General features: G+C 44.7%; 3 protein-coding genes across 17 annotated transcripts in view; all 3 read right to left on the minus strand.

Moving 5' to 3' along the window:
• Positions 1–393: 393 nt before the first annotated feature.
• Positions 394–1913, minus strand: LOC146295624 (cation channel sperm-associated auxiliary subunit theta-like). 2 transcript variants are annotated; one of them, XM_084695927.1, is made up of 5 exons: positions 1611–1913; positions 1351–1451; positions 1162–1186; positions 791–876; positions 394–686 (listed from the first exon to the last, which is right to left on the minus strand). In XM_084695927.1, the coding sequence occupies exons 1-5, from the start codon at positions 1720–1722 to the stop codon at positions 552–554; spliced, it is 459 nt and encodes a 152-aa protein (XP_084552053.1). In that variant the 5' UTR covers positions 1723–1913; the 3' UTR covers positions 394–551. The 2 variants fall into 2 exon arrangements, with proteins under 2 accessions (XP_084552053.1, XP_084552052.1); XM_084695926.1 differs by having other exon boundaries at positions 1056–1248.
• A 734-nt stretch (positions 1914–2647) lies between these two features.
• Positions 2648–9630, minus strand: LOC146295625 (uncharacterized). Of its 6 annotated transcripts, none has more exons than XM_084696636.1 (12): positions 9200–9630; positions 8456–8500; positions 8283–8360; positions 7641–7777; positions 7423–7545; positions 7248–7305; positions 6863–7156; positions 6634–6773; positions 6418–6534; positions 6143–6200; positions 4814–4891; positions 2648–4715 (listed from the first exon to the last, which is right to left on the minus strand). In XM_084696636.1, the coding sequence occupies exons 2-12, from the start codon at positions 8484–8486 to the stop codon at positions 3643–3645; spliced, it is 2187 nt and encodes a 728-aa protein (XP_084552762.1). In that variant the 5' UTR covers positions 8487–8500; positions 9200–9630; the 3' UTR covers positions 2648–3642. The 6 variants fall into 6 exon arrangements, with proteins under 6 accessions (XP_084552762.1, XP_084552760.1, XP_084552759.1 ...); XM_084696634.1 differs by having other exon boundaries at positions 8456–8503; XM_084696633.1 differs by having other exon boundaries at positions 8456–8541.
• Positions 9631–9773: 143 nt separating this feature from the next.
• The window catches only part of LOC146295626 (uncharacterized), a 36900-nt gene continuing 19695 nt past the window's right edge, over positions 9774–26978 (minus strand). For 3 of the 9 annotated variants that reach the window (XM_084696630.1, XM_084696623.1, XM_084696631.1), the window contains 31 exons: positions 26631–26753; positions 26495–26546; positions 26336–26401; positions 26052–26188; positions 25833–25958; positions 24508–24967; positions 24288–24412; positions 22973–23116; positions 22728–22838; positions 22335–22392; positions 21985–22182; positions 21387–21893; positions 21214–21291; positions 20989–21122; positions 20761–20889; positions 20442–20499; positions 19516–19596; positions 17578–17802; positions 16502–16582; positions 16112–16177; positions 15949–16023; positions 15734–15802; positions 14973–15106; positions 14749–14877; positions 14604–14661; positions 14213–14293; positions 13878–13925; positions 11379–12948; positions 11120–11168; positions 10860–10907; positions 9774–10191 (listed from right to left, as the gene is read on the minus strand). In XM_084696630.1, the coding sequence (XP_084552756.1) occupies positions 10096–10191; positions 10860–10907; positions 11120–11168; positions 11379–12948; positions 13878–13925; positions 14213–14293; positions 14604–14661; positions 14749–14877; positions 14973–15106; positions 15734–15802; positions 15949–16023; positions 16112–16177; positions 16502–16582; positions 17578–17802; positions 19516–19596; positions 20442–20499; positions 20761–20889; positions 20989–21122; positions 21214–21291; positions 21387–21893; positions 21985–22182; positions 22335–22392; positions 22728–22838; positions 22973–23116; positions 24288–24412; positions 24508–24967; positions 25833–25958; positions 26052–26188; positions 26336–26401; positions 26495–26546; positions 26631–26753 (5316 nt within the window). In that variant the 3' untranslated portion in view covers positions 9774–10095. Of the gene's footprint in view, positions 10197–10859; positions 10908–11119; positions 11169–11378; positions 12949–13877; positions 13926–14212; positions 14294–14603; positions 14662–14748; positions 14878–14972; positions 15107–15733; positions 15803–15948; positions 16024–16111; positions 16178–16501; positions 16583–17577; positions 17803–19515; positions 19597–20441; positions 20500–20760; positions 20890–20988; positions 21123–21213; positions 21292–21386; positions 21894–21984; positions 22183–22334; positions 22393–22727; positions 22839–22972; positions 23117–24287; positions 24413–24507; positions 24968–25832; positions 25959–26051; positions 26189–26335; positions 26402–26494; positions 26547–26630; positions 26754–26978 lie in introns of all 9 variants that reach the window. The other 6 variants (XM_084696629.1, XM_084696626.1, XM_084696627.1 and 3 more) reach the window with 6 other exon arrangements.

The following is a 26978-nucleotide window of genomic DNA, read 5'->3' on the forward strand; positions in this document are numbered from 1 at the left end:
TGTGATGTCGAGTCACATAGATAGGCCTATCAGTCGGCCTATGTAGCTAAGGTGGATGACAATATGGAACTTTGGAAAACAATGTTAATTAATCCACAATACTAAACAACGCATTAAACAATTCACAAGTTGCCTTATGTGACGGACAAATAAACGTATTTATGTAGATAAATGAGTCCCTTGTTACTATGGAAACCCCTGTTGAGTCCTCCACGTTGCTATTAGTTCCATTTAAGAGGTGAATTTGAAGTGCAGCAGTTACAACTCTTCTCTGAGTGCACGCACGCTCCCGCGGCCAGGGGATGCAAACCCTGGCCGGGATAAGTGTCTTGTCACGACACCGGAATGTTTTCATATGTGCATCTACATATTAAAGTAGGCTACAATGTTGTGACAACTTTTATTTTATTTGTCTAAGCTGTACATCCACATTTTTCGTGGTAGGCTACTTGTCCTTGCACAATTATGCTTCATGACCTCTAAAGGAGAGGTCCAAACTTTGACAAAAAGTGTTTTAGCACTTCCTAATCACAATACAGAGAGGGGTTTCCTTAGACCTTTGGTATTGTTTCAGAAAGTTTGACTTTAGGCCGGTGAACAACTATGTGGCGTTTTGAGATGTCTGCGTAGTCAAAGTAGTTAAGGTTCAGCTTGTTGGCTATCCTGCGTCCTTGGCACTCCAATAACTGTGAAAAGAAACATAGAAGTTGTTCTGTATCAAATATTCGTGTCATCCTGATTCAGAAATGTTTACAGTAGAATGTGATGTTTGTGTTAATCGCTACGCTACTTCATATTTCTCTGAGAAGCCACTGAGCTCCCTTTCTTCAATCTTGTAACCATTCAGCATCAGCTTGAACATACGTCGACCTTGTCCTAAAATGAGTCAATGGCATGAGTCATGATCATAATCTCGAAAAAAGGATGGCATTTCTTCTAGAAATCAACAAAATTCACATTGTCAAATAACTTAAATCCAAAGAGTTCAGGAACACCATTAGTAGGCCTAACTGTAGGGTGTCATCATGGTTAGAGTGAGAGGAATAGAAACTCGCCGCTCTTCTGTGAAATTAGCCGGATATAGATTTGATGCAGAGGGCCACTGTGGCGCAGGTGTTCGTGTATGTAGAAACGGTACTCCTTATTCATATGATCAATCACCAGGCGTCTGCGGAAGGCTCCAGAACTGAGGAGCCACAGAGAGAGGCACAAGGTGAACACAAGGAAACCTCCATACTTATTGTGGTCCTGAAACGAGAGCAGAAGGCCATTTCCAGGTTAAAGTCAAAGTAACTGCATGCGTTAAGTAACAAAACAGGTGAATCGTGTTTTGAATAATTTAGCCCTCACATCTAAATCGATGTTCAGGTACGTGGCGGTTCCAATGATGGAGGCGATCAGCATCAGGGAACCTTTCCAGATGTTCCCATGGAGATATTCAAGAACAAACACTACAAGACGAGGTGTCAAAACAAAGCCAACAAATTAGGTCAATATGAAACTGAAGAAAGCACAAAACATATTAGGGCCTACGATAACAGAACTAGCCTACCATCATATGTAGAAATACAAACATCAGATGTGATTAGTCAAAGTGCGTTATGTCTTACAGTTTTCCTGCTCCTTGAATGGATATCTGGGGTTCTCCTTAATCCTGTCCGTGACAACTTGCTCATTATCGATGAACTGATGGTCCCATGTACTAAATATCCCTGTAGGCATGGCGCTGAAAGACTAGGCCCTACTGATAATATCACTTGTTTAATTTAGCTTGATGGGGGCCATAACAACAGTCCACAGCTGTGATGGTTAAGAGTTTAACACATTAATGTAATCTTAAAATCCGATCAAATTTACGGGCTGCTACATGGCTGCTTCTACTTTGGTATAATTCAAACTGAAATGTACACAATGATTGTCAAGGTAACAAGATAATTATTGTTCCCCAAAAACGTTCCAGACGAAATTGATTCTCTACACGGGGGACATGCGGAACGATGCAACATAAATCGGCCTTCAGTAAAAAAAAGAACATCATTTAAAAGGATATGATGGTTATTGGGGAAGTGGGGAGTTATAGATCGGTATCCGTGAGTGTGTTGGTTCGTCACACTGTAATGTTAGCTCGGTGCCGCTATAGGGGGCGTATTCTGGCCCTGCCGCCCTCCGACAACACACGGAACGAGCACCGCTACTACCTGCCGGCGGCAAACGAAAATGCTGCACGGCACCGTCTCAGCAAGCAGGGGGGCCTGCAGCAGCCTTAAGGGGCACCAATACGCCAATTCCCCACAAACTGAAATTATAAAGAAGAGAAAACCGCACAGAGGTTTCTTTTTTTAAATGCTCGTGCGCCCCCCACGTGACATGAAAAAATGCCCGGTCTGCCCGTGCCTATAACCGCCCCTGCCACAGTGAGGATCCTTAGCTGGAAAATGAAGATGACTCGAAAATAATTCCATTGTTTTCAATCAGCAACCCACTGCCAGCACCTCAAGTGCATTTGACCAATTTCACTTTGAGCGATGCAGGAATGACTGGAGGACATTTTGTGTGTATTAGGCCGTATCAGTTATTTTCCTTTCAACCCACAGCACTAAGTTGGAACACAGACCTATATTATATTAAATAAAGAAAAAGCTTAGTATTCTATGAGAACATTTTATTTGCACAAAAATAGACAAGAGGCAATCAGATATAGCAAAGATATCTTTTTGTTGTTGTTGTGGAAACTGATATAACAAGTGGAATTTAGCTTGGTTCCAGCTGTGACTTGGCACAGACAACATACACATATTTAGCCTAGTACTGAATTAATATGCTATATTTTTTCGTTGGAAACTCATTTTACGAAACCCAAACTGACAGCTGTAAGCTGCATTATTTTATTTGCAGAGGTCAGAAAAGAGGTTCAAGAAATCGACAAATGAACAAACCTAAAGATTGTCTCAAGGAGCTTAACATAAGTATTTTTAACAGGTTGTCTATTTTATAAGTACAAATACTTTCTCCCTAAACCCCCCAAAATAAACAAAAATAAGTCTTGTTCAAAATATCCAGTCACCAATCTCAAAACAAAGTTTGAATCAGAACAAACCAGATTCATCTTAGACAAACCGTAACTTTGTAAATAAATCGAGCCATTTAATAACATTAATGGTAGGATATGTGTTTGGATAAAACGGGTAAACGGATAAACAAATGAATTGACATTACATATCTCAAACAAATACAAAACACATTTTGGTTTTTGTAAATACTTTTAGGACCCAATTATCCTTTTGTGTAAAGCAAAATATATTTCAGAAAAAGTAAAGCAGTAAACATAAAAGGTGGTCATCCATCATTCTGCATCTTGTCTTTATATCATGTGCAGACTAAAGATGATACTGTTTATGAATAATGTCAAAATAAATTAAATGACAACATAACTAATGTTAAAACACATCAAAAGAAAATGTAATAGGGACCTGTTGATTGCAGGAATTCACAAACATTCCTGAGAGCATCCCTACTATACCCAAGGTCCAGACTGGGTTTCCAAGCCCCTGGGTCTGTACTAAAGTAAGGCTTGTGACCATGCTGGTGATGCCCTGTGATGGGATGTATTCCTGGGGCTGTGCGGTCCTGCTGGGGAGGATGTCACTGGTAATACTGGGTAGAGTGGTAGTACCCACTAGAGGGGTGATACTGGTCGGAGGGGTGATACTGGTCGGAGGGGTGATACTGGTCGGAGGGGTGATACTGGTCGGAGGGGTGATACTGGTCGGAGGGGTGATGCTGATCAGAGGGGTGATACTGATCAGAGGGGTGATACTGATCAGAGGGGTGATGCTGATCAGAGGGGTGATGGTGGTCGTAGGGGTGATGGTGGTCGGAGGGATGATATGGGTCGGAGGGGTGATATGGGTCGGAGGGGTGATACTGGTCGGAGGGGTGATACTGGTCGGAGGGGTGATGCTGGTCGGAGGGGTGATGCTGGTCGGAGGGGTGATACTGGATAGAGTCAGTGTTCCCCTCGTCTCCTTGCCCACTAACCACCTCCACAATCAACCCAACCCTCGTATCCAACTGACTGTCAGTTGGCTCTTCTGTCATGTTACACTGTCGGCCGTAGGCCTGTCCTACTTCCTGCACCCAGACAGACATGTTGTTCTCCTGCCTCTCATCCAGGAACGGGGTGCCGACAGACCTCTCCACCTCATCTTCATAGACAGTGTAACGATCAGTGTCAGTGCTCACAGTCTCGCAAGAGTTTTCGTAGTAACTGTCATATTGATTGGTAGTGGCCATTCTATGCTTTCTCGTGTCCTGGTCTCTAGTATAGAAGTAATGGGCCCGGCCCAGTGGAGCTGAGTGCAGGTATGAGGGTCCAGGTTGGCCACTAGAGGGCAGTGTTGGATCAGAATTCATGTCTGAGGTGAAGTTCTTGGTTTGAGCAGAGAGGAAGGTGATGGGTCCAACATAGGTGTCCGGCGAGAGTGTAGTCGGGGAGTGGTCCCGACTGAAGGATGTCCTCTCCAGCACAAGAGGGCCATCCATCAGAGACAGGCTTACCTTAAACACTTGCTTACGGCGTTTTGACTTCACCCGAATGGTCTTCGGCCCCGCCTCCTCAACTCCTGTGACCTTACCACAATCACGCCGCGACCCGTATGCGTGGCGCTTCAGTGACACGCTTTGCTCTGTGCCCTTTGTTGCATTGTGACCCGTTTCTAAGTTGACAGAAGACAGAGTGCAGAAACATATGACAGAGACCACCATCTAGGTTGTTGAGTATATTGGATTATTAGAACCTGTGAGGTCCACTCACTAGATATTTCTCTCCTTTCTTCTGTCTTGATGTCTGACTGTGTCACGTCTTGATATCCGTACTTCAACATCTCTACGCCTGAGAGGTAGAGACAGACGAAGCAGAGAAATGGAAGAGAGAAAAAGAGCGGGAGAAAGAGAGAGAGAGAGCATATTCAAAAGATCCAGGGCCAGGGATGAGTTTGCTGAATGACTCAAACAGACAATATCAGATGAAAGAAAAACAATCCCTCAGACTTAACATCCAATTCTACAGCCCATAACAATCAACATAGGAACATGCACTGTAACGGCCAAAAGGAAGAGGACACCTGACCATCACAACTGTATAGCTGGCTGGTCATCTCATTCAAAGACCACTTTTGTCACCACTCTTCTGGGAAGGCTGTCCACAAGATTTGAGTATGTCTGTGGGAATTCTTGCCCATACAGCCAAATAAGCATTAGGGAGGTTGGGCACTGATGTTGGGTGATTAGACCTGCCATTAGCAAGCCAATAAAAAATGGGGGATGTTTTTCATGGTTTTGGGCAACAGTCCTCAGTTCTACGGGAGGATATGTTAATGATAAAGTATAAAACATTGTTGGAAATGTTCCAATATCTGTACTTGTGTGATCATGTCTGATTAATGTTTTCTGCACTTCCTTGTTTTAATATCTATGGAGTCAGGTTAAGAGGTTATCAACGAGACTGAGTCTATTTGGATTAGTGTGTGATCACAACGGCCTGGGCAGAGCCAAACCAGGCCTGTATAAGGACAACTGAATGGGGAATTGAGAGCCAAACTGAAAGGGCTGCCACGGTTCTGTTCCCCACCAGACACAGCTGGGTCATTGTGACATTGAAAACAACACTGTCTTGTGATTGGGTGTGGTAGGGAGAGAGAAATGTCAACATATACTGTAGGGAAATGACCATTCCTGTGCTTTCTGCCTTTGCTTTACCTTGCTGCAGGGTTGCAAGCAGACTGATACACTGCATCTGTGAGATATACATCACACACTGTGCTAACAGTTAAGGGATTTCCGCCTATGGTACAAACATTCTCTCTTTTTCTTCCTTATCTGAAGTTTCATCTCACACAAGAAAGACATCTGCCTTACCTCTAAGACAGGTCACAGAAAGTTTTTTTTTTTTTTTTTTGTCACACAGTGCATATTTTTTAGTTAGGATTAATCAATACAAGACTATCAACATTATTCCTGTCAACAAGCTGAGCAGTGTCCACAAAATTATTGGCCACATCGTACACGTTCTTAAACTTGCACCACGAGTGAAGAGGAAGAAGAAAGATAAGAGAGATAAATGAGATGAGACTAGGGAACTTACACCACTGGTAACTGTTCACAGCCATCTGACTACCCAGGGAGGGTGGCAATCTCATCACCTGGGGAACGTAAAGTCATCTCAACATGAGATGAGGAGGTGGAAGCAGAGATGGAGTTGGGGGGGGGGGGGGGGGGGGGGGGGGGGAACGGGTAAAGGGAAGCGTCTGTGATTGGCCAATGACCTAATATCCTCCCAGGAGCACCATATGGTCTCAGTCGAGACACAGGATCTACATGATTGTAGATCCTCTGTGTGTGTGTGTGTGCACGTGTTACCTGTACTTTGTCCCTCCCTTCCTTTTTCTCCAGTTTTCTGGCAGCACATTGGAGATATTGATTGAGGCCATTTGGCCCTGCCTTCATTCCCTCCAAATATTCTGCGTGATATTTGATCTACAAGCACACACACAGCACATACTTGAATCTCGCTACAAATGTTTAAGTACTGGATGATGTGTCGTTGGGATGGCACATTACAAGGAACAAACTGACCATGTAGTTGAAGTGGTGGGAAGGACTGGTCAGGTGATCTACTATGTCATCATTAGTGGCCTTCACATCACAGCACTGACACAGGAAACAGTGAGGAGGGCCTTCCTTCTCACTTCTGCACTCCACAACACATTTCTGACCTGACGCCATAGACATAAACTGTTTGAGGTATTGTTCAAACAATCCACGATCAGGTTTTGACTATTGTTCTTTGCAGATTGAGACTCACCAATCAACGGCTTGATGCCTGTAAAAGCGTGGAGATCATCTTTGATGATCTTTGATTGAACTGTGGCAGCCAGCAAGTCAGGTTCTGACTTGACAGAGATGTTCATTAGAATGGAGCGACTGTCAAAATGGACAGTGGTTTTCTGTGACTGGACTTCAGGAGGGCTTGTTTCCTTCTTTGGCGGGATAACGACCCTCTGAGATTGGATGTAGGGATGCTCTGGGAGAGCGTGCATTTGGCTCTGGAGCTCTGTCTGGCCATGACCATTTTTGACGGCTTGCAGAACGGTGAGAGCTGGGGGAGGAAAAGGATAGAGATCATATAAGGGGTGAAGGGAGGAGAGAAACAGCCAAAGAGAAGAAGCATGGCTCCGATTGGCACAGACCATGGCTCTCACTGTGGGACGCCATCTCTTCGTACGCCGCCGCATTCAACTCTATCACCTAGCGGGGTGACCAAGACGGCACACACAAAACGGTGCATGAAAACACATCTAAAAATGGAAACACTCACTCCGCACAGACTAGCCCCTCACCCCCACCCCCAATCACAGGAGATACCTTCACATCTCCGGTGCCCTCTTTTCCTTCCACCGTCTCAGCAACCTCCATGAGAGGCCTTGCCAGCTTGGCCAGGTCACCACTCACTTTCCACTCAGATACTAAACGTGGGTGATAAGCCCTCTGCTCACACAGAAGTCATGTGATGAGTGACATGTTCATGTAGAATAGCATTGCGAGGAGTGTGGAGAGGCATTACGTGTCCGACAGATACTTACAATGTAGTTATACCTGTGAAGACTGCCCATGATGTGATTCTTAATGTCGTCTTTAGTGAGCCGACACACGCACACCTCGCACAGGTACAGGGCCTCCCTGACACCTGCTTTGACACACTCTGTCACACAGCTCAGACCTCCAAACACAAATACACAGAAAGAGAGACAGAGAGACAGTAACAATGGTAAGACGGGCCAACGTGACATTCTTAACACATACATGTCATACAGGTCAACCCTTAATGAGCAGTTTCTAAGAAAGGAAGAGATGTATGAACTAGAGTTATCTTTTTATTATATCTTGTACTCACTTTTTACATTTCTATATATACACTCTTCTGTCCACTTTGCTGCTGTAATACCGGAATTTCCCCATTGTGGGACGAATAAAGGTATATCTTATCTCATCTTATAAATAGCAGGCCTACCATAATCCACCCTGGGTTGACAACACACATCCTTGGTAAACAGCACTGCACCCTGTCTAATGCTAACTTTGGACGTCAGTTATTGCAACAAGGTGTTAACCGGGCATTCACATTCATGTGTTCGTAAACAGTACCAAGCTGAGAAAACATAAGGGCAGATAATGCAGAAAGCAAGGGTAAAATCTTAAATAACAAAGACATTCTTTCTACTGACCGATTATGGGCTGCAATCTATTCTTCTTGTTCAAATATATCTTCAGAGACTGAAACAGTAGGCTCTGACCACACACCCCTACAGTCACAAATAACAGATCTCTTACGGACAAGAAAACACAAATGCACTCATTCAAAACATAGGAAGAAACATGTGAGGTGATATTGACATACCACTTTTGGTTCCCTCAGGCTGCATGTTCATGATGTTACTACCTGCTACTAAGAATGTTCAAAGAAATGGGGACTAAAAGACTGTGCTTTAAATAAATAAAATTAAAGATTAGTTCAGACAACATCAAGACACACACTGCAGTGACTTAAGTAAGGTAGCAGCAAAAGTTTCGGGCACAGACTTGGTGTTCAGTAGCTAGTAGGCTAAACCTGGATCATCTTCAAGCAATAAGCCTACCATGTAATTCGTACAGTAGAGGACACAGTCAGATTCACATGGCAGTGGAGATCCAGGTGGCGCAAATAACATAAGAACACATTCTTTTCGCGAAATACGTTAGTCTAGCTATAGCGTATGTAGCTCTAACAACACTCAACGGAACATGAAATCGTTTCCCATGTTTTCCTTTTTAAAGAACAATCCAACCTCTTCTCTGTTGGTAGCTCCCACACATTCTGCTCCCGAAACCAACCCCTCCTTCCCCCCAAAACAGATTCCAAGTTTTTCCCAACGCTAGTACTGACACTAACTTAACACTAAACTTGGCTAGCTAGCTAGTAGCACTAACGTTATGTACCACGTTTCGTAGCAAAGTCTACAGCGTCTGATGTCAAAGTAACGCTCACATATAAAGTTTTGCGTTTTACTAGAGTAGCTAAGCTACATTCAAATAAACGTATCAGACACCCAAGTCTTATTCATACAGCAGTATCATACTGAAGTCAATGCAAATAGGTACATACCCCCGGGCTCAACAATTGAATCCACTCGGGACTAGTACAAGTACTAAAAGCAGCAGCTCGTCCCGTCATGAAAGTCGGACTGAAAGTGGTTAGAATACTCAACAGATTTGCAGTTTGGGGCAGTAGCAGGCGGGGGAAAAGAAACCACACCACTTCGATACGCTATCAAAATGGCTGGCAGGTGGCTTGATTGTCGATATATCGTCTAGGCAGTAAGCTTCACTCCCACTTCAGTCGAAAACAGCTGCACTTGCCCAGACGTGTGAATCTTCACACGGGGGTAGCCGCCGCTTGGTCTGGATTTGGTCGTTTCATCAGCGGGCCTTCAGCAGTCAGTTGATGTTTGATTTTCACGGCATCAGTTTATTAGAAATGTGAAACCTTAATGGTATGCAGTATAGGCTACGTGCTGTGCTCTTGGATTAAGGTCCTTACCTTTCCAAGAATGCCAATTGCCCTGTCTCCCGTTACATCCAACCACGCTGCAAACCTTTTTTGTTGTTGACATGAATCAAAGTGCTTTACTCAAAGCTTAGCAGATTGTGTCCTTGGAAGAGGGCAACGTGGAGGCACATTCTCACAGTTTAGACTGAGGTGTGTCTAAAGGACACATTTCTTTATTGAAGATACAAAAACAATAGTTTTCATTCAACAAATAACAGTCAAATGATTAACCCCTAACACATTTTCCATTCAACGTTTTTAATAACATTTTAACAATACCTGATAACGTTGTGATAAAAACGCATGGCCTCTTCCCAAAGAAAATTACGAAAGTAAAAAAGTGGCCCTTTTATCATCAACCATTCAGTTTCATAGTTAACAATATAACTGATATTAACACACTATTTGTAGTGAAATGGAGCATGTGCTGAGTCCAACTAAACGTTTACATTTCAATACTCTTGTTTTGTTGTTTCAGATGTGCTTGGTGCTTCTTTCCCTAAAGAAGGTAGCGGGGTTGAGGCAGTCCAGCTGGCAGCAGTCAGTGTCTGTTCTGGAACAAACCACAAGTAGAATAAGCACACACGATTACATTTAGATATATGCATTTAGCAGACACTTTTATCCAAAGCGACTTCTAAGAGAGCTTTCCAAAAGAGCATAGGTCACTGATCATAACAACAAGGTAGTTTAGATTACATAAATGTACACACATGATAGGAAAACACTGTGAAGAAAGAGATTAATTCCAGTCCTGGAATTAAAAATGCATGCAGAACTATTGTCATTTACACCAGCAGGCTGAATAGAGAAAATGATGCAGTCAGAAAAGAATGAGATAACAGTCAGCACTCCAAAGTGTCAGAGCCCATCTTTATAAGAGAAACATTCCATAACCTGCCTGTTGCAAGAGGAAAAAATCACAGCCATATAATAAACCTGGCAGAGTATATTTCATATCACATTAGTCAAGCACTCAGGGAGTCTAAACTTGACCACCATTGTAGTTCTATTTACTGTACATAATAATTTAAAAGGACACCTTTTGCCAATTTCTGATCATGTGAAAATTGTAGGACCACTTTTGCTGCCTCTTCACATGAAATGCAGTTGGTCTGTTTTACGTTGTTGGTAATACATTTGCAAAAGTAGTAACCTTTTCATAAACTTTCACAAAACATATATTGGATTGAGTTACACAGGTTCACACACTTACCCTCGCATAAGTTAAGTTTGTCCAAAAATTCAGTAATTTATCTGGTTCCTGGGGGAAATATTTATATAAGTAAATAGTTTTAAGCCCAAGTTTAAATTATTCAGCATCATTTTTTAAGCACCATGCATGAAGCTACTGCCTCAAATATGTCTGAAGTATTATCCTTGGTGTGGAACTACTGATGGCGTTACGTGAACGCCATCTATACCTTCTGTGTGTCTGAGTATAAAACAATAATGCATCATTTTTATCACACTTACACTGGAGCAAACCGCTTCAGAGCTCATCCCCAAGGTCACAGCTGACATCCTGTTGACACAATCACAAAGTGTGAGGCCACAACACTGGGAAATAATGAACTTATTTTCAAAACGTCCATTTTAGAAACAAAATTTAGTCATTTAGCAGACGCTCTTATCCAGAGCGACTTACAGTACAGGGGACATTCCCTATAATTTCCACCATCTCCATACGTAAGTTAGTTTAGCTTCGATTCTAGTGCACTCTCTCCACCATTACCTGTAAGCGGATGTGTCAGACTCCAAGCCAGCCCTGTTGGTCGTGACATCTCTCAGCTCTCGTGCCACTGGTGCCGATAACGGTGGGTAGAAGCTGCCACCGCAACTCAATGTGGAACCTCCTCCCGTCTCAAAAGAACCCTGCTCATGATAGCCCTCTCTGGGGTAGACTTCACCAGAATAGCGCCCACCATGGAAAACACTCATAGGGGAGAGAAGTCCAGGGTAGGGTGATACGAGGTGACCCTCCATCGGCTGTGTTTCCCTGAGCTCTGGATGTGTTGGAGGGTTGTGGTCAGCGATCAAGGGGCCAACACTGGCAATCCCATGGTAGCTAGCATCAGCGTAGCTAATCAACGGTTGGTCATAACAGGGTTTGGAGTTACTGAGATTTGCGGGGTTGGGGGGAAACACTCGGTCCTCATAGTTCCACAGGTCTACATGATCTGACATGTTTTCTGCAAGCATGGGATGATCCAGCATTGTGTAGACACGCTGACCCATTGTCTCTCTGTCAATAATTTCAGCGCTAAGTGTACCTCTTGGTTGTGGTTCCAGCTGTAAATTATTTGTCTTACTTTCCCTACTGCCAGCTTCCACGTAGTTGATTGGGCTGGCTGAGGTGGTAGCCTGGGGTATGATACCATTCTTTCGCAAGGACAGAACTAAATCCACAAATTTCTGACAGTCTTCCTTGGAATACTGTTTTATGTGGCTATCAGGAGAAGTCGGGACTGTGGTAGAGTCAGGACACGAGGCGGATCTAGCTAGATTTAAGGTGGCCTGATTTGATTTCCCCAAGGGGAGATCTTGGAGGTGGGTCGTCTGGGAGGCATTTATCGTCACAGGAGTGGTTGGGTTGCTGGAGTGGCCAAATGGGTGTCCGAAGGTTTTGCTGGTCGAGTCACTTGGAAGCTCTGAGGATGTTAAAAGTCGTTCAATGGCTTGCTCATGTTGCAGTCTCTTAGGTGAACTGGGAGAGTGTTTGTGTGCATTTTTCTGTAAGCCTATAGCCATGTCAGAATGTGAGTGATGTTGACCCTGGGCATTTGGTATTTGAGAATTTTTACCTGTTATGACATCTGTGTGTGATTGCTTCCTCAACCATTTTAGGGGCAGCTTGTAGCGGGCTTTGTGTGAGGTGTCAGAGTCTGTGCTACAGGGCTCATTACTAAAGAGCCCTGTGGTTGCTGGGGCAGTTGAACCCTTCTCCATCGGCTCATGGGGGCTTTTATCCATGGATAAAACAGTTGTAATGTCTCTGGGATTTGGATGAAGGTCTGTGAATGGGACAATGTTTGATTCACTTTCCCTGATGGAGACGGTTGTATGGGACTTGATTTGTGTGTCTGTCTTGGTGGGTTTGTGTGAAGAGTTCAGGGGGCTACGGGAGGATCTGCTGGTGGATTCTCCCTGGATAGGTTGGGGGAACGGTAAGCCATCTTTGCAGGGGACCGTGTCAGGAACATTGCCCTTCACAGCAGACTCTGTGTCTGACACCTTCAGCCTTTTCCTTTCCAGAGCAGTGATCCTCGAGTCTTCAGAACACCTCTTTCCTTTCTGTCTGACCTCTGTAGAGGAACACACACAGATATGTCATTCAAGTACCACATCACTTATTAGAAGGAGACCAAGCTATCGTCATCATTAAAACAACAGACACTAATACTAGGTCAGACAGCTCCTTTACAAAGCTATTCTAAGCAGGAGAGAAAACAAAAACAGACGTTCCAAGTTAAACTGGCGAGTGTCTCTGAAGACAGTGCACACTTGTTTCATAGCCAGTGTGGTGGAATTTTTGTGAATAAAAGGTCTGAGGTCAGAAGTCTTTATCCGTTTCTTCTTGCTGCAAGAAGGAGCCGTTCTAAAACAGTACCATAACAGTGTCTGGATGAGAAGGGCTCAGACATGACCTTATCTAAGACATGACTACTGTCTGAAACAGTAGTTCCAGACAGTTATGTGACCAATATTTCAACAAAAAGAGGAACTCTGCAATGTGCAAGGAGAGAAAGGAAGCCAAAAGGAAATAGGTTGTAGAACTTAATACAGATGTTCAACACTAGAGAGAGAACTTAAGACTGTGAATTTGGCAGATGTCTTTTTCTTACGTTGTTTTTCCGAAGCCCGTAAGAAACAATTAAGAAGAAACTCAAGAAAATGTTCGAAAATGTTCCTTATGAGTCCCAAGGGTCAGTTTACTCCAGATGGGCAGTTTCTATGTCAAAGGGACCTGACTCTCTGTACCGTACAAAACTCAGAGAACTCTGGTCGGGACAAGGCATTTCATGGAGGATGACGTCAATGGGAGCCCCTTAAGTTGGCTTATCACACGAAATGATTCCGCTAGTTCCTCGTGCTTGTGTCCTGATCTGACCTCCGCATGGGCTGTGTCCTGAGTTAACCCCAACATAGTGTGTATGTCTAAAATACAGCTTTTCCAAGATAACCACAATAGAAAATGACTTTCTTTAAGATGTCCATCACAGCCAGCACCTACCATGACGGGAGATCACCGGACCCTCCATCACCTCCTGTTTGACCGCCACTGTGAACATAAAAATCAACTCTGTTTTTCTAACGAGCAGAAATAGTCTGGAACACACTGTCAGAAATGTACACATCTGTGGCTTGTTCTTTGAAAACATGGCTAGTCACATGACTGTGACCTTAGAAGGACTCCTATTAGCATGTACTGGTTCCCAATTTTCACTTGCCCACAAGCCTGTTTTAAAGTTAATGTTGGGATGCCGCCCTTACTCTGAAATGATATACAAAGACCCCATACACAATGCTGTACATCCTGCTACCTAGAACTAGTGGTCGCAATCGTACCAGGCTCTGGTTTCTCGATCACACGGGTCAGGAGTTGTGTTTGGTTCTTCTGCCTGCAGATCTCCTGCAGTCTGGTCACAGCTGTGGAGGGGTGCATAGGAGGGAGTATGTGTATTTTTTATATTGTACATTATTTGGCTACTTTATATTTTATTTTATATTTGTTATTAGTATTGGTTAGACTTGTACCTTTAGTATAGTTAGACCACGTATTTAAGTTTTAAGATTCCTATATGATTTAATGTATGCACCTTCCTGCCAAAGTAAATTCCTTGTCTGTGCAAACTTTCATGGCGAAAAAACCCTTTCTGATTCTGAGAACAAGAGTCGAGGTTAAGTATTGTTCTCCTGATATTGGTTCGCCTGCCAATTAAAATATTTACAAGCGCACCTTTTTCGAAGAGCATCAGTCTGATCTCTTTGAAGTCTGCAGGGTCCAGCTGTACTTTCTGAAAATCAAACAGAACATAAAGAGAACTTGAATGTACAGCTCATCCAGACAGCACGACACAACACTCCCGCAAGTCTCTTCTTACCTGGAGCGTTCCAGGTTCATCGTGGTTCTCCTCCTCCACCTCCTTGGCCACCTGCATCAGCAGCATGGACTGTTCTGCTGGGCCCCGGCCCGCCAACAGACCCTTGAAGTGCCATGGGTATCGCAGAGTCTGAAGAGAGGTGCGGTGGGGGTTACTCACCATGAGGGTTTTGTGAGTGGGGAGGAAATGAAGCGTGCGAGTGTGCGTACGCCGTACACACTCACCAGGTACATCTGCCGATGTCTGTACTTCAGGACGTGGTTGATGATGAGGTCACGGTTAAGTCTGCTCTTGCACGACACACACAGGTAGAATGGCTCCTGGCCCTCACTGAGGCATTCTATCACAGCACAGAGACCTGGACACACACACACACGTCTGTCAGTGGGTCGTAAGGATAACGGGATGAAATAGGAGGCAGGAGGCCGGAAAGATGCCCGACAATGAATAGAGTTGAATTTGTTTACTAGCACGAGCTCGGATCATGTGACTTCCCCACGACAGAGTGGTCAGCATGAGTGAGGAACATGTCTCACAGGCATCATGTATATCAAGGATGGCATGTACAAATATAGTGACCACAAAACATTGTGCTGTGAAAGTACCATATAATACATTTTCAGTTGCATTAATAATGGTGCAGCCCTGCATTTCCACTTCACTAGTTTCTGAGGGAGCATGGGTCTGTTATTTAACAGAAATTAAACTGATAATAGCTGTGGAATGAAAACAGACACTTTCTAGAAGCGCTTCCTTATCTTCTGGGAATAGAGGAGCACTAATCTCAAGGTCGGGATTTTTTTTTTTTGCAACCAATGACGGGACACTCGTAATCTGAACTCCTCTGCATATCCTTCCCATAACACAAAAGGAGACCTTCACCTACAATTGAAAAAAACTCTCGAGCCAGAGACCACAAGTGGGAGTTGAAGAAGGGAAGGAAACCAAGTAGCTGCCCCTCAGATGAACTGTGAACAGTACTCACCCACCACAGCTTCAGTCCGTCTGCTCTGTACGTAGTCTCTTATGTGCTTGGCAGCCCGGAGGGGGTTTTCTGTCAAAGCAACAAAAATCATCCTGTTTTACATCCTGTTTTACATCCTGTTTTACATCCTGTTTTACATCCTGTTTTGACAAACAACGGTTCCTCATTATTAACGTTATACACCAGGTGTCCAGTTTGTGTGTGTTTGGTTTCACCTGTTGCTCTGCTCGGTCCCCTCCCATCCAGGTTGGACCCTGAGAAGGTCTCCTCCAGTTCGACCTCGCACACACCTGACAGAGTGACAAGCAAAGATACATCAGTACAGACAAAGATACACAATGTATGCGTTACCGTGGCAGCATCCAAGTGTTAACTTACTAGTGTCTGTGCTAGTCAGGTCTTGCACATCAGGAGAAAACTGGACTCGATCTGCATACAAACAGTCTAGAAGAAAACCACACCAACAAGGCAAAGTTACGTCAGGCTCAAGAAGTCCAGCCTGACCACAAGCACGTCTGTGTGGACACAGGTTAGCATACAAGATGAGAAGTCGCAGTTAGTCATTGGCAATCACCTTTGTGTTTAACTGGAAGAAAGTGGTGAAAAAGTAGCTGAAAAAAGGTGACGGCTAAGCAGGGCGGAGGGGCACGCGGAGGTTAGTAAACTTTACACGGCTCAAGAGGCTACATTAAGCAATTTAATGTTAGCGCATGCTTTATAGCGGGTGTTAGCCAAGGGTTGCCGTTAGCAACAGTGATAGGAGTTTACCCTGATATTCAGGGAGAGGCGTTTCTCCAGGTTGGGCTGGAACTCCACCACAAGCGCCTTTCAGCTCCTGCTTGATGGAGACTGGAGAGAGATGCCCACCGTTTACCTTTAAAAATTTGTGATATCCAAACATCCTAACCCCTTTTATTGAGTTTGGCATGTATAAAACAGACTACTTCTTATTTGGCCCAACACCTTTTCTGATCACACTCCAACTTTAACCAAAGTTCTAGTTGTTTGTATGACTGTGTTGGATATCCTGCAGAGGTAATTATCACAGTGCAAAAAACGCTTCACAGGAAACGACCAACCACGACTTTAGAAAAAAACTAAACAGAAACCCAAGATGGGAACATATGCGGTCACATTTCGTTTGGGGTAGAGGGTTGAAGTTGTCAAGACGTGAGTATGGGGACTTGTTTTGGCATTAGAGCCTTCCGGCCTGTAGCCTTTTTTCAAACCACAGACTGTAGGGTATTGAAGGCTTCATATTAAGGGGAAACAGGTGCTACCAGCTATAATCAATGAATAGAAGAGAACCAACATCACACCGTTGCTGTGAGGCTCCCCTCCATTAAAAAAAAATATAAAAAGATTTGATTAAAAGTTTAAGAAAGGCAGTGAAGAATAGTAAAAATAGGCATGTGTACCATTTCATCCTTGTGAGGTGAAACTGGTCATTCAAGGAGAACGCACTAATCAACACTCAGTCTCACCTGGTGAATGTCGGGGTGTCTCACCTGGTGAGTGAGGGGGTGACTCACCTGGTGAGTGAGGGGGTGACTCACCTGGTGAGTGAGGGGGTGACTCACCTGGTGAGTGAGGGGGTGACTCACCTGGTGAGTGAGGGGGTGACTCACCTGGTGAGTGAGGGGGTGTCTCACCTGGTGAGTGAGGGGGTGACTCACCTGGTGAGTGAGGGGGTGACTCACCTGGTGAGTGAGGGGGTGACTCACCTGGTGAGTGAGGGGGTGACTCACCTGGTGAGTGAGGGGGTGACTCACCTGGTGAGTGAGGGGGTGACTCACCTGGTGAGTGAGGGGGTGTCTCACCTGGTGAGTGAGGGGGTGACTCACCTGGTGAGTGAGGGGGTGTCGGTGCTCCTTGTGCCTTCTGGGGGTTCTGGGTAGTGGCAGGCTGCAGGACAGCTTCTTCTCTTTCTAACTTCTGAGCGGACCGGGGTGGATCCTGGGCAGGTTCCAATGGTTCTCTCTCAGCTGTCTGGAAGCTGTGTTCACTCTCAGACTGGCTGTGGGTCGGATCTCCGAGGTGTGCTGCTCCCAGCACATATGCCTCCCAACCTGCCAATGGAACCACACAATAGGGATGGGCGTGGTTAATCGAATATCGGGATATCCTAAAGTAAGTTAGTATTCAAATACTTTTTTCGAATACTTTAGAGCGTAGTTTGATAAAAAAAAAAGGTTTTATTGAAAAACCGTCGTGTCATGTTGTGAATTCTAATAGTTGTGACGTTAGAAAATGATGAAAACCATCAAAGAAGAAGCATAGTGTCCTGGCTAAGCAGTACCACGCAACAACCTCAGTTCCTGCAGTCTTTTCTACGCCGGCCTGCTCGTAAATCGACTCCGTACTAGCCTCTCCCCTGAGCATGTTTACATGCTAATGCTCCTGACTAAAAATGCGTATGGCTAATGCAGTTGTGGCTTATTTATTTTCTTACCAGTAGCCATGTAGAGCTAGCGTAATCGGCTGTTTATGTTAGCAATGTGTGGTGGCGCACCGTATCCTATAGGATTCCGGTTCCAAGTTAATATCCAAGTTAATATGCAATATTTCTCCGTGTGTCTTTCGTTTTTATGGAGGATAGCCTACCCAATGTGTTTAATTTAGTCCAATGTAGCCTACTTTTTATTTCACATAATGATAGGCTAATCGCTTTTCCGCCAAATTAAGAGCCTATGTCTGAAGACGCAACGTTTTTTCAAGTTCATTGTCTTTTCGTCATGTTAATAAATTGATCTTTCATTTGTTTTCTTTATTGAACCCTTATTTAATCTAATAGTTTAACAGTCCCAATTATTGCCAGAATGTGTGGTGGTTCATGTGTTTTTTGTATGCTTTGCGTCACGTCAGGCTAATTACATAACGGAACCACATTAATAAAATAGATTATCCGGATATTCGAAAATAATTTCGGATACTATTCGAATAGTGAAATCAGTTCAAATCTCCATCCCTACCACACAAATCCCAAATTAAACAGGTACGATCACTCAACTTGGTATCTGAAGACACTGTGCTCAAATACTTGTTATAAAACTTGTTTTAACTACATGCTCTTCTGGTTCTACCCATTGGCTCTTATTTGCTTTTCACAATGTATGCTTCATGTTTTGGCTACCCACACTGTCTTCGGGGCTATCTCGTTGTTTATGATCATTGACCTATGCTCCTTTAGCTCTTTCTTGTAAGTCGCTTTGGATGCAAGCGTCTGCTAAATGACCAAATGTAATGTCTTATATAGAGTCACAACATCTGGTCATTCTGGTCAACAACAGTTAATCATTATGAACGTCAGTCACATCCTCCTACACAATGATCTCCTGGACTAGAGAACAGACGTGCATCTGCTTTCAGTCTCTTCCCGTCATTGTCTCAATTCTTAAACGATACAATCCCAGTTGAAACAGCACAGCCTCAGAACCTGCTGTCCCCAAAGCTCCTTCCCCCCAATGTTTAGAACTGTCATGCTGCGATTCTCTCCATGTCAGGAAGTCATAAAACTCCAGGAGATGATCATCCCAAATGGTCACCTGACCTTTATGGGGGTCATCACCCTCAGAAATAGTAGAGACAACCATTATAAACAATCCCCCAACAGTTGCTAAGACTTTACAACCTTCTACAAACGTAACTTAATTATCTCCCCTTCCTGCAAACATCATAAGTTGTTGTTACAGAATGTTTCTTATCAATGAACCACATTTAAAACACATTAATTTTACACAAATCCAAAAATTCTATTAGTGTGTGTGCGCGCCCGGACTCACTCTGCTGGCGTCTTATTTCAGGGGGTAGGTGCAAAGACCCGTGGCTTGGCTCTTCATGGATGATCTGCAGCATGTCCAGAGCTGCACACACAAAAACATCGATTATATACTGTTGTGGATGAAGTTTGCTCTTCAGAAAGAAAAAAATCAAGGTGGCTTGATGGTTTATTCAGCACAGCAACAGTGGTACAAATAAGTCACAAAAAGCAATCACATTTCTCCGGACATCCCATTATATAGACAGATATGAGGAACAATCCCCCGCCCTGCCAAATACTATTTCAAAACCTTCTAGAAGGTTCTTCCCACAGTTTGACCAAGGCCAACTTGTCCTTGGCAACCCCAATCATGCATGCGCATCACCTGGCTCCTAGAGTGTTGATGAACTCCTGTAAATGTTCTACTTTCTCCTCAAACCCCAGTTTACCCTGATCTCAATCTTAACACATGCCGCCACTTAACCGGCCCACAATTTCTCTTTCTCTGGCTGGGTCAGCCTAACCTGAACCTTTTGAGACATGACTCCAGGAATATAATGGGGGGTATTCTTAGCTGTTATGTCCTCATTTTTGGACGATCCCAGCTGCTTCACCCCTGGAACCCCACTAGTTCACTGTTCAGAAGCCTTGTTGACTGTCTAGCAAGCCTTTGTTATACAACTCGTACCCATAACACCCTCACTATTCGAGATACACACACACATCCTAATCTCAGGACTGCCGAGCAGGAGTACCCCCCCAGCCAAATTCTCACAGTGTAGCTCATACAACTTAGGCCTAGATTCTCCTTCTTTGGCCTATGACCTCTTCTGAAAGCATCCAGATGCCTCACATCCTGCCCAGTAATCAAGAAACCACGACAATACCAAGCATCCGAACAAAACGCAAGGGGAAATCATCCCATTGGGGTGGGTGGGCCGCACGTACCTTGATGGAACGGAGCATACTTCACACGTTCATACCACACGTTGTCCAATCGAATCACCTACTCACCACAACACAAACCATCGCAAAACACAACAAAGAGTTAGTGCAGCTCAACGCGTCTGGATTCATTTCTCAATAGATCCATGGCTCCACATTCCAGAACCTGCTCATGTTTTTTGGGGGTTCGTTTTGAAGACCAATAAGAATCTTGCTCAATGGTCTTCTTGCTTCTACACAACTCTGCCGTGTGCCAGAGCTGTGTTTTTAAACTTTGAAGATTGAGACCTAGATCAAATTTTAAAAAATAACACCATATTACCTGGGCATCTAGAGCAAGACTGGCCTCCAGAGGGGTGAGTTCCCAGGCGATTAATCGGATGATGTCAGGCAAAAGAGGCAACTGACATGCCTTCTCCACCCAAGCCAGGAAAGCCGGATGCTGCATCCTCTGTACACACACACACACACACACACGCAGCAGCTTATATTGGGAGGCCCAAATGGGAACGTACAAAAGGTACTGCCGTCGTCACATGACGTCACTCACTATGTAGCAGTACTGGTGTCCCACGGTGACAATGTGTTCACAGATGTGTCTGCTGGGGAGAGTCACCGCACAGCTGACACACATGAAGAACGTGTCCTGGGATATGCCTCTACATTCCATCACAGAGTCCAGCCCTGAACAACACACATGCACAACTCCACTACAAAAAAACACGACGACTACAAAAAATACAAAATACTGACAAATGATAATCCACACACTGACCTATAATTGGTTCTTTGTCGTGCAGGGCTTTCACTACCAGGTACTTAGACAGGTTGCTGGGGCCAACAACTCTTTTACCTGTGAGTGACACACACATCGGCCAATCACAAATCAGTACACCATAGGGTGTACTGGCTGACTCAAGTCAGCCAATTCCAAATAAAGGCACTCACCTATGGCTGTGTTTGGGAGCAGGTGCACAGAAGGAACTCTGCGCAAGTGTGCTGTGCTGTTCTGGAGGTGTGCGTACAAATAGGATGTCAGTGTGCGTGGCCGATCGAGGCCTTGTCCTAGGGGACGGGGGACTTTGGTACATTCGGAGGGGACACATTCAGGAAGCAGTTGTTCCTCTGAACGCTCCCACCATACTGGGCTTAGAGGGGTTTCCAACGGTTGCCATGGTGTTGGCGCGGCTGCGCTTGTGTCACCGTGTCCCAGGCCAGCTGCTACAGAATCTAGACACGGCTGCAGCGTGGACCGAGGGGGGGTGATGCAGGAAGGGAGGGCGGAGGCCAGTGGAAGGACAGAGGGCAGTGTATCTGATGTAGACAGGGAGACAGATGATGAAGTAGCAGGGGCAACTACTCTCACAGTGGGGGAGACTGGGAGGGGGGAGGTAAGGGGAGGACAAGGAAGAGGTTCCTGGTCTGTTACCAAAATCTTTGAGAAAGAGAGACAGACTGAAAGAGAGAGAGATAGAGAGCGAAGTTAGCGGTGGGATACGAACAGGACGATCTTCACTGAAACCGTTTGAGTACTGCCTCAGCTCACCTGGGATTTGAACCAGCAGCCTTCTGTTCTCATCCTCTCTCTCTGAGTCACACACACCAGAGGGAGAGGACAGCACAGGGATTGGTCCCTGATCACCGTGTGCTCTGTCTGGATTGGTCGAAAGAGCCGTCCGTCTCAGGTCCGGTGTTTTCATAGGCTGCTCATGGCTCCTGGTGATGGCTTTCAGTGTCCTTAGGGCTGAGGGAAACAAGACCATGGCTAACACGACACGTCCATCAGGTAACAGTTGCTAATACCCACGCCCTATGATATCCTAACTATTTATAAAACACTACCGAACTGTGGTGGAATTCTGGCTCACTGACAACCATAGGGCCACCCAGGCTTACCTGCCAGCTCTGGAGCAGACACCAGCCGTTTGAACTCATCACCGTTGACCCGCACTTTCTAATCGGGAGAAAGAGAGAGGCACAAAGTGAGGACAGGCAGGTAGTCGGATACTCGTATCTGTTTGTAATGGATCAAAGAGCCAGAAGAATGTAGGTTGAGCAATTAAGAGAGAAAAACAGCCGTCCGTGACCTTCATGGTTTAAATCTCATCCAATAAAGGGACAGGGAGTTCCCAGTGGGAGCAGGAAAAGATAAATCTTCCTCCTCGACCAACTCCTTATTACTGATAAGACGCGAGACCTTGAAAATTCTGCAGATTGGGCCCCAGTGTACACAGCCCACAATGCACTCTGCGTTCAAAGTGACTCCACTAGTGTCTACTGTGTATTCACCTGCATAACCAGGCCTGCATCTCTGTCAGCCTTCGCCAAGTAAGAGACCATCTTGATCAGCTTCTTCTCCAACTTGGTTGGGTGTGCAGTCCAGCCAGGATACCGCCACCTCTAAACACATACACACACACACACACACACACACACTTTAAGAACCCATAAAAGTTACTCTGTTGATTTTCAAGCCATCCTTCTTACATTTACAGTTAGTCATTTAGCAGACGCTCTTATCCAGAGCGACTTACAGTAAGTACAGGGACATTCCCCCCGAGGCAAGTAGGGTGAAGTGCCTTGCCCAAGGACACACCGTCATTTGGCACGGCGGGAAATCGATCCGGCAACCTTCTGATTACTAGCCCGACTCCCTCACCGCTCAGCCATCTGACTCCCTTGATATTACAGTGTAATAGAAGTATTATTGATAGATATGATTAAGATGAGAAAGGTGTCACATTGCTGCTAACATGTATTACCACTTTACTATTGGCTATGTGTAAATGTACGAGGCCCGTCTGCTGTTAGGTAGCTGTTGAGTAAGATATGGCTTGACTGTTGGAAACCTATTGTGGGTCTATAGAGTTACCCCAAAATAAGGGGAGCCAAACTGTAGGGCGGATTTTCTGTGTACATAGAAGCTTGAGTCTCTGTGAGGTCATACAGCAAAGCCCCCCACTGAGCGGAAGAGAGACATGGAACGCAGAGTTAAGTCCAGACAGTTAGCAGACAGTGAGGCTAAACGGGCACAAATAGGGACTCGCATGTCATTTACGACTTGTACAACTGTTGTATGTTCTAATGTATCAGTGCACTGACCAGGAGACCCTTTAAGGAAACGATTCTGTGCATTCTATGTTTAACATGGTCCACTAGTGTATTTAAGCACTCTTGTAAGAGAGAGTTCTCACTCATGCTAGCCACTCTAATAAAACCGAGTCAACCCTTTTTCTAATTGTCGTGACTCTCTTCAGTCAACATCTGTTTGTCAACATAATAATGATGTAATGCAATAATTATTTCTATTTATTTTATCAAGATTTGAGATGTATTCATAAAGGGTAGGCATTATAAGCATGAACTTCAGCCTACACCTGTTTCAGATTGCTGTAAATATGATTTTGTTTTTGCCAACTTAATTGTGTTGTTTGTCTGAAATAAACCAAGCTTAACTTGAACTAACTTTCCGGCCTGCCTGGACAGACATCTCATCCTATCACAAACATAACTTGTTTAGCGTTTTTCAACAGCCAAGAACATCAAGTGATTTTCGGAAATGTCTGGAGATACTTTGTTTGTGCACCTGCACTGAACAGTCCATTGGTATGTCTGAACCTATAAGAGAGCAAGTCACTGAGCGGTGCCCCAGACTCCGTGTAGGAGTTAGGGAGTCTCTCTGCTGGCGAACATAATATACATATTGACATATTAAATACATATTATGAAATTGTAAACTCTTATATCCTGGTTACACATGTGGGAATTCAATGGGTGGAGAAAAACGTCCACATTGTGCTCTCTTGTTGAGAGGAAAACCACTCATGGTGGCCAAGCACACAGACATACCAGATAGTTGTATTGGTGCCTGAAGTTAGTCATGTGACCGGTGCTGTCGTTCATCCTAATAGAGCACAGTTGACAGAAGAAGCACATCTTCTTTCTGTATGAGACTGCAACCACGAAGTCAATTCCTAGAGAACACAACCACAAACGTATGTGAAAACGCAATCTCAGAGGATACAGTGGCCATAGTTACATGGTTTTAAAAACAGGCCCCACTACTTACCAACAACATGTGTACTCCTGCGCGGACGTTTCTCAGAATTCAACAGCTGTGTTGATTTCCCGGAGCCAGAGGAGTGAGTCTCTGGGGCTTTACGGCGACGGCTGCGTTTGCCCCGAGTCTTTAGTCCCGCTGACGTGGAGACGGCGACAGAGTCAGAAAACACGGGTTGGGTTTCAGGCGTTACATTATCCGGAGGGTCTGCAGCTGGATGATCAGAGGTGGTCATGCTGGCTGCAGGATCTGGGTTAGCTGGAACCACCGTGTCTGGGTTAGCTGGAACCACCGTGTCTGGGTTAGCTGGAACCACCGGGTCTGGGTTAGCAGGAACCACCGTGTCTGGGTTAGCTGCAGTGTCTGGCGAGTCTGTAGTTGAAGTATCGGCGATGTGCGAGGACTCTGCGACGCTGCAGCATGGCTGTGACTCCAAGGCGGCACATGCCGCAACCCGTCTCTCCATCACCTTGATCAAAACGCAGAACAACAATTACACATGACGATCAGATTTATTGGCCAAGTATGTTAACAATGTGGTGGGGGGTACATGGGTACAAATTGATTGGTCGTGTTCAATGATCCCCTATTGATTCATCCTACATGTGTTTGAAGGCCTCTTTGGGACTATGCATGACTTGACCTTGGTTCTCTCTTTTGCTCTCTCAGAGAGAAGGGAGCCAAAATACACCCCCATAAAATGTCATTTTAGAGTTAAAGTGTAGGTAGGGTGAGGTGAGCAAATCTAGCTTGTTTATCAGGGTGGCGAGGATGGGCGGATAAGCAAGCTTGCTATTGTTGAATGTTGTTGTTGAATGTGTTGAATTGATTGAGGTCTAGTTGTGGCATAACAAAACAAGTGAGACAAGAAACTAACACTATAAATAATCTTTCCCTGAAATAGATCAGTGAGCATGTTCTCATGTTCTCTTTTAAAAGAGCGGAGGGACAGGGGTCAGAGAAGGGTAGCGGGGGGAGGTAATTTTTAACTTGATTCTAAGAAACATGAGGAGGGGAGGGAACTGTTTTGGTAAACATGATCCCCACTGAATTGATATTGCTCCTGCTTGCTTGCTCATGCTTGCTTTGCTTCAATTGTAACTCGCTTGCAGCTTAAATAAAAACAGTCACATTTTATTCAAAAGAGCACTTGTTTGTTTCCTTAAGACTTTCTGAAATTAGAAACGACAAATGTGAAACTTCAATAAAAGCATTTGCAGGTCTCTTGGTCTTATAAGTCAAATTTTACACGACACACTGGACACTGACGACAAACTGGCAGGGCACCCTGCGTGCAGGACATTGTGATGAGGTAGCTATTAATGACGCATCACCTTGACTGTTCCACAGCCCTCTCGTCGTTCCAGCTCCGCAGCTGTCTTCCTCAGTTCCCCATGGAGAGACTTAGTCAACACCTGATCCTTTGGCCAATCAAGAGTTAGGTCCGGGTGCATCTGTTTCTATTTCAACAGGATAATATAAACATGATGAACTGATCTGTGTGTGGTGTGTGTGTGTGTGTGTGTGTGTGTGTGTGTGTGTGTAAAACGTACTAAGTAATTGTAGCGGTGATGAGGGGATACTATGTGGTCGGTGCAAGCTGAAATCAGCATCCTGGTAGAACAGCAGCTACACAGGAAATAAGGCCTTGTTGTGTTTGCCAAACGAAACTCAGTCAGCATACTCAACCCTGAGAGACACAGAAAGGAAAGTGCAAAGAGAAAAAAGGAAGAGAAAGGTAAGAGATACACACAGGTGTCTGGCTGACGGGCAACAAAGACCCCTTTCCCTCCGATGAAAAGTGTAAGCTATGAATGAAGGGTCAGAGACAGCTCACCTATGACTGGCTCTCTGTCGGGTCTTTGGATGAACTTCCACAAAGCTTCAGAGATACTGGTGGTGTCTATAAAGTAAAAAAAAAAAAAGTTACACACGTATACAAACTGATGCCTAAAAAAATATTGTCATCATGCATGCGTGAGTGCGTGCATCCAACCTTCATTACTCGTGGTGATTGTAGAAGACTGCACTGCAGGTTGTGTCTTCACCTTCACAAGCAGACAGAAATTGAATGAGTGGGTATGTATTTCCGCTTGACATATTCTTTTGAAGAGGTGTTCATCATGATCTACCTGCAGTCTCCCCCATCCCTCTTTGTGCTCCAGTTCTGTGGCTAGTTTACACAGACTTCTAATTCGACTTGTGGGTTCCACGTTCTCCGGCCAATCGTGAATCAGCTGCGGATGCTCCCGTTTCTAAAACACACATAACAGGTGTCAGGTGGCTGAGTGGTTAGGGAATCGGGCTATTAATTAGAAGGTTGCCGGTCCAATCCCGGCTGTGCCAAAAATGACATTGTGTCCTTGGGCAAGGCACTTCACCCTACTTGCCTCGGGGGAATGTCCTTGTACTTACTGTAAGTCGCTCTGGATAAGAGCGTCTGCTAAATGACTAAATGTATTGGTCAACATGAACCCTAA

This window comes from Hypomesus nipponensis, chromosome 4, assembly GCF_054491055.1.
Source record: "Hypomesus nipponensis isolate SF chromosome 4, ASM5449105v1, whole genome shotgun sequence".
Lineage (NCBI taxonomy): Eukaryota > Metazoa > Chordata > Actinopteri > Osmeriformes > Osmeridae > Hypomesus > Hypomesus nipponensis.